The 14,849-nt window shown below is 56.1% G+C and overlaps 2 protein-coding genes across 4 annotated transcripts; one reads left to right on the top strand and one right to left on the bottom strand.

Moving 5' to 3' along the window:
- INKA1 (inka box actin regulator 1) lies at nt 1-2,279 on the top strand. The gene is made up of 2 exons (XM_032647854.1): nt 1-695; nt 1,440-2,279. The coding sequence occupies exons 1-2, from the start codon at nt 483-485 to the stop codon at nt 2,238-2,240; spliced, it is 1,014 nt and encodes a 337-aa protein (XP_032503745.1). The 5' UTR covers nt 1-482; the 3' UTR covers nt 2,241-2,279.
- A 176-nt stretch (nt 2,280-2,455) lies between these two features.
- UBA7 (ubiquitin like modifier activating enzyme 7) lies at nt 2,456-11,290 on the bottom strand. Of its 3 annotated transcripts, XM_032647829.1 has the most exons (24): nt 11,075-11,290; nt 10,822-10,990; nt 10,590-10,724; nt 10,374-10,480; nt 9,966-10,056; nt 9,730-9,865; nt 9,432-9,529; nt 9,192-9,338; nt 8,595-8,777; nt 8,306-8,413; nt 8,069-8,149; nt 7,836-7,991; nt 7,577-7,742; nt 7,292-7,497; nt 7,129-7,193; nt 6,854-7,037; nt 6,706-6,780; nt 6,269-6,452; nt 5,614-5,696; nt 5,247-5,333; nt 4,964-5,155; nt 3,304-3,396; nt 3,128-3,228; nt 2,456-2,670 (listed from the first exon to the last, which is right to left on the bottom strand). In XM_032647829.1, the coding sequence occupies exons 1-24, from the start codon at nt 11,128-11,130 to the stop codon at nt 2,541-2,543; spliced, it is 3,033 nt and encodes a 1,010-aa protein (XP_032503720.1). In that variant the 5' UTR covers nt 11,131-11,290; the 3' UTR covers nt 2,456-2,540. The 3 variants fall into 3 exon arrangements, with proteins under 3 accessions (XP_032503720.1, XP_032503721.1, XP_032503722.1); XM_032647830.1 differs by lacking the exon at nt 10,822-10,990 and having other exon boundaries at nt 10,374-10,624; nt 10,991-11,283; XM_032647831.1 differs by lacking the exon at nt 11,075-11,290 and having other exon boundaries at nt 10,374-10,624; nt 10,822-10,932.
- Between the last annotated feature and the right edge of the window lie 3,559 nt (nt 11,291-14,849).

Here is a 14,849-nt window from a genome sequence, read left to right as displayed (position 1 = left end):
GGTGCTGCAAAGAGGTTCGGCGTTCCCGGAGTCCTCTGAGGGGCCGGACCCCTCCCATGACTTCCAGGGACTGTCAAGGCCGGCTACAGGAGCGGATCCAGTGGGTCGAACCGCGAGTGGGCCACATCAGTGCCGAATCCGACGATTGGGGGCGCTCTGCCCGCTCAAGGGCGCAGCCAGGGAACCCGCGCGGGAGGGACCACAACTCTATCCTGGGAAAAATGGGGAAGCTGAGGCTACCGCAAGGCAGCGACTTCTCCTGGGTAATGCAACGAACCCGGAGTCAGCTCAACGGCCCGGGTAGTCAGGGGCCGGACGCGGCCCAGCTTCCAGCTATAGTCCTGCCCCTCCCCCCAGAGATGCTGTGGAGTTGGTAGTGGGTGTCCGGCTCACCCACCCGGCAGAGTCCGGGGGGCGGGGCCACATCAGCCCCGCCCCAGCCCCACTGGCTGCGGCGCTAGGGGCGGGGCCGGGGCTGCCAGATGTTGGGGCGGCAGCGACGGCGGGAGCTAGGGAGAGGGAGGAGCCGCGGAGCCAGGCGGAGGGTAAGGGCGCCGCTGGACGGCCCGCGGGGCCCTCTCCGCATCCCTCTGGCTGGAGTTCGAAGAGGAACTGGCAGGCCTGGCGGGGGCTCCGGAACGGGCATGCACAGTGCTCGGCTTGACAGTTTCCTGGGCCAGCTCCGCTGGGAACTGGTGAGGCTTGGGAGCGGGTGTGGCTTGTGAGGACGTGTGTGGGGTGCTCGGCTGCCTTCCTGCCCGAACGGCACTCGGGTGGGGGGCTCTCCCGAGTGCCCATCCAAGACAGGATGGGGGCGGGGCGACGCAGATGGCCCAGATGGCCCGCGTCGGGTTTCGGACGGTTGGAAGCTGTGCTGGGCATCAAGTAACAGCCGCCCAGCTGGCCGTGCTGCCGGCGCGGCGGAGGAAGTTGGTGGAGGAAACTTCTTGTGGGGCGGAGCAGGGGGCTGTGAGGGACTAAAGAGGTGTGGCGCTGCTATGGATGCCCCCTATTCCAGGCTGGCCTGTACCTCTGTCCTCTATACCCCACCTGGCAGGTGCTCTATTCTTCTCTGAAAGACGCTAAGGGCTTTGGGGAGCTGAATCCCTCAAGAGTCACAGGATGCCCCCCCCAGCCCTGAGCAGGACTTATTTCCCAATGCAGGCCCGCAACCCTGCCTCCCGCCCTGGTGGCGGGTACCGACTTGCCCGGCGCTGCGTGCTGCAGCCTGCCGGACTGCCACCAGGTCGGCCGATGGGAGCCACACGAGCTTCGTGTGCCAGCGCCCCATGCCGGCCCTGTGCCCACTAGAGGCTTTGCTGCCTAGGCCTGCAGGCCAATCCAGCCCTCCTGGGCCTTCTGTTTTGGAATTGGCCTGACCAGGCAGACAGGGGTGACAAGCACTGCTCCTTCGACTTCTGCCCTCTCTTCTTCCACAGCTGTGTGGCCGGGACACAGACTCACCCCCAATGCCTGGCCCCCTTCCAGAACCCCCCAAACCTGGCCCAGGCATGCGGCTCAAGCACCGGCTCAGGGCCTCAGATGCCTTGGAAGAGGACTCAGCCTGTGGTGTGGAGGAAGAGGAGGAAGAAGCTGTGGTGACAGGAGACAGGGGTGCAGCCTTGGGAGGCCCCAGGGAGCATGCCCTAGACTGGGACTCTGGCTTCTCAGAGGTGTCAGGCAGCACATGGAGAGAGGAAGAGCTGCCTGTACTCCAGCATCCAGCACCCTCAGCATGGCCCCCCCGTAGACAGCGCCTCTCGGCCAGTGGCATCCCCCTGCCTGGCAGAGCTCCTGCGGCCAGTGTGCCACCTGCCCACCGACCACGGCCCAAGTCCACCCCAGACGCCTGCCTGGAGCACTGGCAGGGGCTGGAAGCTGAGGACTGGACAGCAGCCCTACTTAGCAGAGGTCGTAGTCGCCAGCCCCTGGTGCTGGGAGACAACTGTTTTGCTGACTTGGTGCACAACTGGATGGAACTGCCCGAGGCAGCAGGTGAGGGGGACAGTGGGGGTGGGCCCCGTGCCCGTGCTCGGCCCCCCCAGTTCCTGCTTGGCCTCTCTGAGCAGCTGCGGCGCCAGCTGGCCAGGGCACGCCGGGCAGCAGTGGCAGGAAAGCGACTGTCATGCCCACCTCGCCCGGAACCCGAACTGCCTGCAGATGTCTCACGCTTTGCAGCCCTCATGAGTTGCCGCAGTCGCCAGCCCATCATCTGCAATGATGTTGTCAGCTACCTCTGACCCTGCCCTCCAGCCTGGGACAATAAAGGCCTTTCTCTGCACTGTCCTGGTTCCATACCCCTGAGGCTCCAGGAGGCAGCCTCAGTCCTGCAAGGCACAACTCAGGCAGGCGAATCTAAAGAGCCTTTTCCCTCCCTGCAGGGGTCCCTGTCATGTCCATGTCACACCCCATGTGTCTGCCCCGTGTTCCATCATCCATCCTGTCCACTTACACCTTCCTTCAACAAGCATTTATTAAGCGCCTACTGTGGGCTTGGGATGCATGGCTCAACAGAACTGGGTGATGGGGCTGCTGCCTTGTCACAGCTTGTAGTGCAAGGGTGGGAAGGTAACGTCCTCCTTCTCACCCTCATAGCTGAGCTCCAATACCAGCACCCGCTGCTCAGGCTTAGGCACCTGGCGTGTCACCTCCAGCACCAGATCCGTCACCCTGGTGGCATGGGGGGGAGAGGGGTGGGGAGATTGGGTAGGTGAGCAGTGGCAGGCAGAGAGTGTCCTGGCATGGACTATAGGGTGTTGGCGGGCCATAAGGAGCCCAAGCCAGCAGCAGGAGCAGCCCAAGACAGGAAACATCTGAAACTATTTTAGGAGCGGCTGGCGGGGTGGGCAGGAGGCAGGAAGCTGTGAGTCCTCTGGGAGTGGGCCGTGAAAGGGGAGCTGAGCAGGGCGTGAGCTGGTGGGGCTGGCCAAGCAGGCAGCTCCTAGAGGCCCCTCCTCAGGCTCTTGGCCCTCACCCCGCCCCCAGCCCATTTGCTGGCTCCATTTGGCAAAAGAAAACTTCAGGAAGGTGTGAGGGGCCCAAATGGGATTGGGAAGAGGAAAGGCTGCTTGTCCCCCACCTCCATCCTCCAGGGACAGAATGAGGTTAAAGCCAGGTGTGGGCTCACCTGCGGGACAGGTGCTGGTCCTGCTTTTCAGGAGACCATCCTGCTGAGTAGAGTAGGGCCTTCCCGTGCAGCAGCATCCTCACCCTCAGCCCATTTAGTTTCTAGAGAGAGACAGGTTAGGTGCCAGCTGGGCCAGGCTGGGCCAGGCCTGGGGGAAGGGCAGGAATGGGGCACACCTGGACATGGGCCAGCAGTGACTCCAGGGTCCTCTCGGGCTGCCCAGCAGGCACTTCCAGGCGGTCCCAACAGGTCCACTTCCAGTGATGGAACTGGGGGGTGGTAGTGGGGAGGAGTGAGAAGCTTCTTACACACACACCCTCCCCCTACCTCAGTTACCAATAGCTTATGGCCCCTTTCCTAGGGGAGGAGCTGGACTAGAGGCAGGAAGGAGAAGCCAGGGGGTGGGGGTGGAAGGTGGGATCTGGGCCCAGAATCTCAACACCCTCCCCGCCCATGCTGGGGCCAGCACAGGAAATGGGGCTACGGGGCCCCCACAGAGGGAAACAGGCGATCCATCACACCGTCGTGTGTGTGTGTGTGTGTGTGTGTGTGTGTGTGTGTGTGTGTGTGTGTGTTGTTGGGGGGAGCAATGCTTCCTGAGGAAGCTGGAGCAGGGCTGCTGCAGTCTCTGATAAAACTGCTTGTTCCTCAAATGCAAGGCTGGATGCTGAGGGTGGGGTAAATCCTGTCCCCTAATCCTTTACCACCAGGGCCTTGGACTACTCATGGGCACATGGCAAGAGGCACAGTGACTCTAGCAGGAACACAGTCCACAGAGGACTCCTCTTCCTGTCCCTTTGTTCCTTCCTTATTTCTGGAGTCTTGGGGTTCTGGTACCCAGAGCTGAGGGCATAAGGGTGGCAGGCAGCCAGGCACCAAGACAGGAGGAGTTCTGCCAGCTCCCCAGAAAACACAGTGGGGTCAAGCTGAGACGAGGCCAGAGGTGAGATGGGGGACCCTTCCCCTCCCCCTCCTCCACGGACAAAGGCAGCTTGTGTTCTAGCTAGAGGAGGGGCCCCTCACAAAGGGGCTCTGTGTGCTGTGCCCTGAAGGACCCCAGGGCTGCTCAGCAAAAGCCCAGTGCTGGCCCATGACCTCTCCCCTCTCCCCTGGTGAGGGAATTCTCTCTGTACCCTCTCCTCTGCCCTAAGGAAATGCCAACTATTGCAGAGCCTGGGCACACAGCCAGGGGCATTCATAGCCCTACACTTGAAGGAACACACATGTACACAAGCCCACATGTGTACTCACATGCACACACACGCAAGCCCACATTGTGAAAGAGCCCTGCAGTCCCATCTGGCACACAGATGTGCAAGCATGCTCCCTCCATGCCCACACACCACAGGGCCAAGGATGCCCAGACCTGTGTGCACTCACACCTGTGACATGAATGCACACATCCCCACAGGGCTGCACACCCCACACCCATGGTGGTGAGCTCAGTGCCCTTTAACTCAGGTTGAGGGGGAGGGCCAGGATCCCCATGCTTTGCAGGCTGATATTAGGCTCTGTTTGGGGCTAGGGCCCTAGTCCCCCCTCCCCCTCAGGGGCATTTCTGGGAAGGAGGGAACTGTGGGGGATGTCTGGCTCCACTAATGAGTTAAAGCTGCAGCTCCCCCAGACCCTGACTGTTGGGGGGTGGGGGTGGCTGACGGCTGCTTCCTGTGTCTGACAGGTCCCAGCCTGGCTTTGCAGCAGGGAGGCGACTGGAGGGAGTCTTGATGACTCCCCCAGAGTCTGGGTCCTGATGAGAGCCTGAAGCTAAAGTAGGGCCTGTTTGGGTAGGTGCAGGGAAAACTCAGGTCTGGTATGGGTGGGGTGTCAAGGGCTCACCTTCTGGATGGCTGGGGCGTGAGGTACCCAGCGGCTAAAGTAGTTTTCAGCCAGGTTCAGGTAGCTGTGGCGAAAGGCACTGCGGGGCCGTGGGCTGCCCACCACCTTATACAGCTCCAGGCCCACCAGGCCAGCCACAGCTGCCGTAGTAGTGGCAATGGCTGGGGTAATCCGGCCCACAATTCGCTTGGTCTGCCAAGGACAGGAGATTTGGTCTGGGCCCAAGGCATAAGGCTAGGGTTTGACCCCCACCTCCAGGCCTGAGCCCCACGGGGCAGGGTACCTTGCTGCGGTCGGCTGGTGGGATCCCATAATTCTGAGCTCGCAGGCTCGCCGCTGCCGCCACAAAATCCACATGGAAATCATTGTCCTGTGAGGCCCAAGGCACAGTAGTATTAGCATTGTCCCAGTGCCCCTCACCTCGGCCGAGCCTGTGCCACTGCACAGCTCTTCACACAATTCAGTGGGGTGGATGCTCACATCTCCCCACTTAACAGATAAGGAGGCTGAGGCTCGGGGAAGCTGAGCTGCTTCTGGGGTCCTTCTGGGAGGAAAACTCAGGCCAAGGGGCTTCAAAGCTACCTTCTTAGCTCTTGACCTTCCCCAACAACCTCTCTAGCCCGGCCCTTCACCCCCGCTTGGGCTCCCACCTTCTCAAATGTCAAGGGTTCCAGGGGAGGGCCCACAGTCCAGATTTCCAGGGCTTCATGCAGTTGCTTCGACTGCTCAGGGCCTGTCAGGGGAAGTGGGTGTTGGGGCAGTCCTTAGTCCCCATGTCCTGCGCTCCTCTGGAGCCTGCTGCCTATCCTTGGTCCCTGCCAAGTCTATCACTTACCACTTTCAAGGAGACCCCTTGATGGATGGTGCAGTCTCCTGTCCAGCAGCCCCAGCCCTCACTTGTGTGTGTGTGTGTGTGTGTGTGTGTGTGTGTGTGTGGGTGTGTGTGGGTGTGCACCCATGCACACCTATGTGACTCTGTTCTCATCTGGGGGCCACAGATAGTTGCTCCCTAGGGCCCAGTGGTTTGTGCTTTTTTGTTTGTTTTTTGTTTTTGTTTTCTTTGGCTGAGAGTCTGCCAAAGGAATGGGGGTGGGGGAGTGGGGTGGGGGTGGGGTAGGCAGCAGGGAGAGGACCTACTGAGGGGCCAGAGGATGAACCCAAGGCTACAGAGAAGCAAGGTCAGAGGGCCTGAGAGGTATTGAGTTGGCTTCAGGGCCCCCAGACCCTGTCTTCTTTCTGCAGCACAGGCTGAGGAGGGTCAGGCCTTTGGGTGACAGCACGGGGGGCCAGGGTCAGGGACCTCACCAAACTCAGCATAAGCCGAAGCCAGCTCCAGGTCACTAGCAAAAATGGGGGCTAAGTCCTGGGGGTCAGGCAATGGCAGCAACTTCAGCAGTTGCCTGAGCGCAGTCTGGTCCCGTGAGCCAGGCAGCCCATGCATCTGGGCATACAGGTTGGCAGCCGCCAGCACGTAGAGGAGATGCGTGTCCTGCAATGAGACCAAGAGCATGGGTGGCTGCATGGGCTTGAGCGAGCTTGTGTGGGTGCATGGGGCGGGGGTCACCGCCCATTTGTGGATCTGTTTGAATGCCTGCTTCTGCCTCCCATTTGGACACCCACATGGGCACAAACATGGCTCTCTCCCTCTCAGCATCTGTGCATCTCTACAAAATATAGAGGTGCCCACCTCCGTTCTGAGGGGCCATATTCCCATCTCAGGGCCACCAAGGGACTCCACTCACTTGGCTGGCGTCAAACTCCAAGGGCCGGGGACACTGTTTGGGACCCGACCAGAAAAGAGTTCCATTCTCTAGCACCTAGGGAAATGGAGGCTGCTGGGCTCAGTCGGGTCACCCTGAGCCCTCAGCCTCCTGACCCCTAGCCACCCACTTTGTCGGGTGGGAAGCGGCTCAGCAGCTGTGTGATGCCATAATGGAAGCAGAGTTGCCACTGGCCAAGGGCCCAAAGCACGCAGTCTTGCCAGGTCTGTGGACGCTCTCTCAGGACACCCAGCACCACCTGCTGCACGGTCAGCACCTGTGACTCATCCAAGTGTGCCAGAGACGTGAGTGCCCTGCGGACAGAGGAGAAAGTCTGAGGCTAAGCCCTAAGCCTCTTGGTGTTAGGGAGCCTGGACTCCCATTCACCCTTGTTGGCGGTCTTACTGTTGGTGGCAGTTGACGGTCTCGGCAGACAGATGGAAAAGTCCTTCAAACTCATCCCGGGCCCACTGTGAGGGGAGGGAGGAACCATGAGGTGCCGGTTGGCAAAGGGGTCTGCAGCTGAGGACTGAGCCAGGTGGGTAGGAGTCTCTGGGGTTCTTCTCACCTGCAAGGTGTGCTCGGTTGTGCTGGGGAAGTGCCGCACGGTGCAGACAGGGTAGGAGGCATCCTCAGAAGCTGCAGCGGAGGCGGGGGCTCTGTAGTCCTCAGTCACGTGTGGTATGAACACACAAGCACTGCCCAAGGTGCCCTTTGTGCCCGCCTCCAGTAGTGGCTTCAGATAGTGGGTACAGCGAGCAGCCACATAGCGCCCTGGCGAGGGGGGCAGAGGGTCAGAAGTGGGGCTGGCACAGCCTCAGACAAAGGGTGAGTTCTAGGCTTGAGCACTCACGGGCCTGGAAACTGTCCAGGGCAGCAGCCACGCCATCCACACTGGAGAAGAAGTTGTCCCCATAGATGTGCTCTGTAGTAAGATCCAGCTGGTAGGTGAGCGGGGTCACCTTCAAGTCTGAGTTCAGGCGGTGAGCGGCCTCTGCAGCCACCTCCGCCTTTGGCCTCTGAGAAGAAAGCAGGAAGACGTTGGGTGGGGGAAGGGGCGCATTGTGGGAGGACAGTCCAGGACACGGGTGTGGGGACAGGTCAGCACTCACACCAACGTCCTGGGGCCTGAAGAGAAACTGGCGACTGAGGTTGGAGCGCTCCACATGGTCCATGTCAGCAACAGTCACGCCCCCGCTGCCGCCAGCACCCAGGCCCACTAGGGCAAAGCCTTTGAGCAGCTCACAGCCGATAGCGCCAGCACCCACCTGCCAGCAGGAGCAACCTTAGCCAGAGGGCCAGGACTTGCCCTTCCACATACTCCCAACCTCACGACATAGCTCACCAGGAGGTAGTGCTGGTGGCTCAGCTTCTCCTGAAAACCGGCCCCAAACACTGCAATTTGCCCGTCATAGCGGCAGTCTCTCTAGGGGACACAGACAGGGGTCAGTGATGGCCACTGGCCTGTGCTGCATCTCCCTCCTGCACCCAGTTTTCCAGGTCAGGATCTCGGGACCGTTCTTCCTCTTTCCCCCCAGTCCTGAGTTTGGATAAGGCTTGCACCCCTACCCCAGGTTCTCACCGGTGCATAGTCCTCAGGATTGGGAAAGGGCTCCTCATCTTCTGGAAGGCAATCAAGGGCATCAAAGTACAGCCACTGGTCCAGGGGCATAAACTTCTTGGAGACTGCCTAGAAGTCAGCACTTCAGTCTGGGGACTCTTCCCACCTCCTAATCCCCTCAGATCCTGGCTGAGGGCTGCACCCAGGTTGGTGAGGCCCCCAGGGTCACTATCTGGTGTTGGGCACCCTGTGGCACCCACACCGACCTCTGCACCCCTCCCAGCCCTGCCCTGCCTCTACCTGTACCCACCTTCAGCACTTCCTGAGCAGCCACTGCACCCAGCACAGCTGCCATGGGACTCAAGCCACCAGCACTGCTCAGGGCAACTGTCCGCACCAGAGCCTTATCCAGCTGCTCTTCCAAAGGCTCTCCTTCTGTCCCCTTCAGTGATTCCAGGGCCTGGGCTAGGTCCACCACCATCTCTGCATCAACCTATCGGGTAGAACTCCGTTGGTAAAGCAGCCCCAGCTTGAGCTCCACTCCCCATTTGAAACCTTCAGGCAGCCATCCACCCTGTTCCACAGAACAGGAAGCAGAAGCCTGAGTGGGAGGGTCCCACTAGCGGATGCCCGGTGCCAGACAATGGCCCTGGAGGCTTCCCCAACCTGGAGGCACCTTCCAGGCCAGATCTTAGGGGTTAGGAGTAGCATGGGTCCCCAGGCTTTGTGCTTGGCCCTTTCATGGACCCAGCCTCTGGTCTATAGATACTGTGTATCATCTCCTTTATATGAGTGGGAAACTGCTTCTGGATTCAGTCTTGGATCTGTAAGACAGTCATTGTCACCTCCTGGTAGGTGAGGCCCTGTTAAGACAGAGGCTGGAGGGAGGGGCATCAGGGACACTCACAGGATCCCAGGGCTTAGGAGGGCGGCCATGGAGCTGCTGAAACTTGTGCAGTGCATGGAAGGCCTGATGCAGGCAGTGGGCACGGTGAACTTCCTGGGGACTCTGGGCCACAATACAGGGCTGAAACAGGGCTGTGTCCAGGGGCTCCTGCAGGGGGCACTCGGTTCACATTCATGTCCAGAACACTGTGGGTCCCTCGAGGTGCCCAAGCTCCCCAACCTCAGATGCACTTGAACTCACATGGCTCACAGTCTTGGGTCTCTTGACCTCAGTGACAGCCCCACCACGCAAATAATGAGAGAAAGTTGTTGTGTCCCCAATCTCCAAGGTCCCATCTCCTGGGGGAGATTGAGCCTGGTCAGTATACCCTCTGAACCTGAGTAGTTCCCCACACCCCATCCTGTCTTGCATCTACATTCTTGATGTTGCTCCACCCTGAGGAAGGGGGAGGGAGAACTTATCTCCAAGGACCAGGCTGTGTCCACCCCCAGTGGGGACCCGGGCACTGAGCCTGGAGTTGGAGTGGGGTTGACTTAACTCTGCACGTGGAGAGGCCGAGGAGCACAGCCGTTGAGCTCCACCATGCCCTCAATGCCTGAGAAAGTCACCAAATCCCCATTGTTGAAGCGGTGGGCATCAGCCTCTTCTCTCAGAGCGAGAATGCCAGGGGAGCCCTGGATAAGAGGTGGCTTGCTCAGGGCTGCCTGTCCCTGCTTTCCACAGGCTCTGGCAGCCCCTCCTTAGTAGGTGAGCACCCCCCACATTAGCACCCACCTGGGAGATGTGCTGGATGGCAGCCACCAAGGGTTCTGCCTCTGTAGGGTCCTGCACAGTGAAGTCCTCACCAAAGTCACAGAACAACTGCCTGTGGTGGGGTGGGAGGGGTCACTGAGATGGCTCAGTGGTTAACTGCCACAGTTGTGGTGAAGGGTGACGTACACTAGGGCAAGCCCAGAGGAATCGGGAAAAGAATGCTGGGAGAGGCTTGAAGGATTTACTGGATCAAGTCTGGAGGCTGGGGTAGAGGAAGCACACAAGTGGGACTGGGGACTGTATAATCAAGAGGGGATGCTGGGACAGGCCTGAGGTTGGGTGGAGGGGATCTGGAGCAAGCCTGGAGCTGGGGACAGCACTGGGACCAGTTGCTGCCTGTGATGTGGTAGGCTAGGTAAGCCATCTCACCCCACGAGGCCTCGGGTGTCAGCCACCAAAAAGCAGACTCCGTGTTTATGGCAGATGGTGCCCACCTTCAGCTGCTCCTGTAGCTCCGAGGCAGTCAGCACCACCACCTGGGTGGACCTCATGATCAGCAGGGCCAGAACCACTTCAAGCCCACCCTGCTGCTAAAGGCTGGAGGCGGACACTGGGCTGGCCTGGAGAGTAGGGCTGGGAGGGCACCTGAAAGTCCAGCAGCAGGTCCTCGGTGATGTCACCTGTGTGGATGCACACCTGAACAGCTCGATTGAGCTTAGCCAGAAGTTCTTGAGATGCCTCAGCCCTGCTCCTTCCCAAGTCCTGCTCTGAGAGGAAAAACTAAAGAGACCCAGTCTGGCTTTAGCAAGGAGTTTTCTCTTGGGCCCTCTCCCCAAGGGCTATAGTCTGGAAACCCATAGCCCCCCAGGACCCTCACCTGGGCAGACAGGTCAGACCAACAGGTAGGGTGGGGATCATGAAGAGTGAGGCTGCCCACGCCCATCAGGACCAGGTTTTTGGCCACCTCAGCCCCCACGCCCTGCAGGCCTGACAGTAGCACCTTGGCTTCCTGAATCCTCTGCATGGCTGGCAAGCCCAGCACATACCTGTGGGTGGGAAGTAAGAGGGCAGGCGATTGGAGATCAGAAGTCAGAAGGCCACCCCGCTCTCCTCCCCACCTCGGGCCTCACAGCTGCCGCGAGTACAGCTCTTCATCCAGCGACTTGGAGGTCTCCAAGACATCCATCCTGAGGCCTGGGGCCGGAAAACAGGCTGCAGCGCTTACAGATAGGGTCTCTGCGTGGCAGGTAGTGCCAGCAGGAGCCAGTGCAAATAGGCACTAAGGCTAAGGAGTGAAGCACACTGCTGGTCACAGCTTTCTTCCTGGCTCCTCTGTCATTTCGGGGGAAAGCAAAAGTGAAAGTGAAACTAGACTGAGCAGGCTCCTGGTCCTGCCTCCAGCCTGTCCAGCACAGCCTAGCCTGGCAAAGAAGAGTTCTGGCAGCCCTAGGGCACTGGCAAGGTAGGACAGAATTCCTGGATCTGTTCCCCCTCTGGGAGAGCAGGTATTTCTCTTGAGGGAGGGGGCAGGGCCATAGGAGGGATCCATGCGGTCTCCTGTAGCTCCCTAGATGTCCTGAACCTCAGGCCCCTATCCCCCTCAGGGCCCCTGCCTAGATGGGCTTCCTGCCCACAGAGTACCTGTGGGAACTCCCTTGTCCTGAGGACTCGCCTGGTCTCCTAACCACACACAGAGACTTAGAGACCCTAGAGGGCAGAGCCAGTCCCATCCCAGAGGCTGTGAGAGCTTATGGATTATGTTGTCCCACATCCAGGGTTTAAACTACAGACTTGGGGTGGAGCCTAACATCTTTGAGAGCGCCTGTGTGCCCCTGAGCCATCTCCTCAGGGATCAGGGATTCCCCTCTGCCCACAGCTGCCTGGTCAGGACAGTCGGCAGCTCTAGGCGGCCTGTCAGGATCTCTCACTGATGAGTGCCAGGACTCAAAGAGGGTTCTCAGTCTCTGAGTGCCAGCCCTGAGAGTGGAAGGCATGGGGCAGCCATGATCACGTGTCCTTATTTGTCATTTAAACTTATTTTGAAATAATTATAGACTCCGAGGAAGCTGCAAAAATAGAAAGGAGAGATCCTGTGTACCCTTCACCCACAGATGTCCCCTTCTGCCTTCTTAGGAACTGGGGGCCAGTTCTTTAGAGGATGGACCACAGCTCCCCACAAAAGTCCACAATAGCTAAACCAGGTGCTATCATAAATTCTTTTTTTAAAATTGAGGTAAAAAAGAAAATTGAGGTAAAACCCATACAACATTAAAATAACCATTTTAAAGTACACAATGTAGTGGCATTTAGTGTATTAACTATGTTGTGCAACCACAATCTCTCTCTAGTTTCAAGACTTCATCACCCACTGAAAAACACCACAACCATGTTAAATAATTGCTACCCATCCCACATCCCACATCTCACCCCCTGGCAAACACTTATATGCTTTCTGTCGCTAGGCATTTGCCCATTCTGGATATTTTATATAAAAGGAATCATACAAAATGTGACCTTTGGTATCTGTTTTCCTTCACTTAATCTTTTTGAGGTTAATCCAAATTGTAGCATGTATCGGTACATCATTCCTTTTTATGGCTGAATAATATTCCATCAGAGGCATGTATCACAATTTGTTATCCAGGCACGGGTTGACATTTGAGTTGTTTATACCTTTTGGATATTATGAATTGTGCTACTACGATTGTTCTTGAACAAGTATTTGAGTACTTGTTTTCAATTCTTTTGGGTATATGTCTAGAAGTAGAATTGCTGGGTCACATGGTAATTCTATGTTTAATTTTTTGACAGACCAAAAAGCTATTTTCCACAAGCAATGTACAGAAGTGATCTCCACATCATGGCCAAACTGGTTTTCCTTTTTTTTTTTTTTCAAATTATATCCATCCTAGAGGGTGTAAAGTAGTAGGTAATTGTGTTTGTTTGTTTTTTTCATTCAGTGAACATTTATTGGCTGTGTTATACTTACTAGGTACAGAAACCAGGGCCAGATTCTGAAGTAAGTGGTATCTTCAAATAGATACCAAAAGGCATTTGATGAAATTCAACATCCATTCCTGATTTTTTTTAACTCTTATTAAAATAGAAGTAGATAGGGGGCTTCCCTGGTGGCGCAGTGGTTGAGAGTCCGCCTGCCGATGCAGGGGACACGGGTTCGTGCCCCAGTCCGGGAAGATCCCACATGCCGCGGAGCGGCTGGGCCCGTGAGCCATGGCTGCTGAGCCTGCGCGTCCGGAGCCTGTGCTCTGCAACGGGAGAGGCCACAACAGTGAGAGGCCCCGCGTATCGCAAAAAAAAAAAAAAAAAAAAAAAAAAATAGAAGTAGATAGATTTTTTTAAATTGTGGTTTTAACCATTTTTAAATGTACAATTCGGTGGCATTAAGTACATTCACAATATTGTGTAACCATCACCACTATTTCCAGAACTTTTTCTTTATCCCAAAGAGAAATACTGTATCCATTGAACAGTAACTCTTCAACAATCTTAGATCCCCTGTTTCCCTGGAGCTTCTATTCTATTTTGTCTCTATGACTTTGCCTATTCTAGGTACCTAATGTAGGTGGAATTATAAAGTATTTGCCCTTTTGTGTCTCATTTATTTCACTTAGCATACCTTTTCAACATTCATCTAGGTTGTAGCATGTATCAGAATTTCGGTCCTTTTTCTTATTGTGATAAAATATGCATAAAATGAAATTTACCATTTTAACATCTTTAAATGTACGGTTCAGTAGCATTAAAAGACATTCACATTGTTGTGCCACCATCACCACCATTCATCTCCAGAACTTCATCCTCCTAAACTGAAACTCTCAACCCATTAAATAATAACTTCCCATTCCTTCCTTCCCCACCCGTGGCAACAGCCATTCTACTTTCTGTCTCTATGAATTTGACTACTCTAGGTATCTCATATAAATGGAATTATACAGTATTTGTCCTCTGTGCCTGGATTATTTCACTTAGCTTAATGTCTTCAAGGTTCATCTATGTTATAGCATGTTTCAGAATTTTTTAAAAGGCTGAGTAATATTCCACTGTATGTATAGACCCAGAGTCTTGTAGTTTTCCCTCACAGAGATCTTGTACATATTTTGTTAGATTTATACCTAAATATTTGTTTTCTTTTTTCTTCTTCTTTTTTGGTGCTGAAGTAAATGGTATTGGGTTTTTAATTTTAGTTGTTGGGACTTTCCTGGTGGTCCAGTGGCTAAGACTCCATGTTCCCAATGCAAGGGGCCCAGTTTCAATCCCTGGTCAGGGAACTACATCCCACGTGCCACAACTAAGAGTTTGCATGCCACAACGAAGATCCCATGTGTTGCAACTAAGACCTGATGCAGCCAAATAAACATTTTAAAAAAATTTAAAATAATTTGAATTGTTCATTACTGATCTATAAGAAAGCTATTAGCCAGCCACTGCACCCTTAACTTGATGCTACACTTCCCCTCACTAACTGTCCCCATCTCAAGGCAGCACCAGAGGGGTCCAACTCCCATAACCAAGAGCGTCACTTCCTCCCCAAGAAGCCCAAGGCTCCTCCACACCTGCTGGAGAGCAGCTGGGCACTCTCAGCCTGAAGCATTCTCCCCTGTGCCAGGTCCATGCTGGGATCTGCAGAAACAGGTGAACTCCCATCCAGTAGTGAGAGAGGAAAGTTTAGGGGTCCTCATCCAAGCTAGAAGTTCAAAGGGAAGTCTTCTGGGAGAAAGTGCTTTTGAAGCTAAGATGCAGAGGCTAGCAATTTGTCTGACAGAGTTGAAAGGTGAAGAGGGGGGTGTCACTGGTCATTTGTTGTGCTTGCTGTGAGTTCCCTGTGTGTCTAAACCCTAGTTCACCCATTTGCTTTCCTGCTTATGGCCTTTGCACTGTGCCCAG

This window comes from Phocoena sinus, chromosome 11 (genome assembly GCF_008692025.1).
Source record: "Phocoena sinus isolate mPhoSin1 chromosome 11, mPhoSin1.pri, whole genome shotgun sequence".
NCBI lineage: Eukaryota > Metazoa > Chordata > Mammalia > Artiodactyla > Phocoenidae > Phocoena > Phocoena sinus.
This window is presented reverse-complemented; position numbering and strand designations above follow the sequence as displayed.

Excerpts from the sequence above, each read along its gene's own strand:
- INKA1 (XM_032647854.1), top strand. The coding sequence starts at position 483 with ATGTTGGGGCGGCAGCGACGGCGGGAGCTAGGGAGAGGGAGGAGCCGC. Across the intron at positions 696-1,439 it reads GCCAGCTCCGCTGGGAACTG|CTGTGTGGCCGGGACACAGA; the intron begins GTGAGGCTTGGG and ends CTTCTTCCACAG.
- UBA7 (XM_032647829.1), bottom strand. The coding sequence starts at position 11,130 with ATGGATGTCTTGGAGACCTCCAAGTCGCTGGATGAAGAGCTGTACTCG. Across the intron at positions 8,414-8,594 it reads CTGCTCAGGAAGTGCTGAAG|GCAGTCTCCAAGAAGTTTAT; the intron begins GTGGGTACAGGT and ends GCTGACTTCTAG. Across the intron at positions 6,781-6,853 it reads GCCGCTTCCCACCCGACAAA|GTGCTAGAGAATGGAACTCT; the intron begins GTGGGTGGCTAG and ends CCATTTCCCTAG.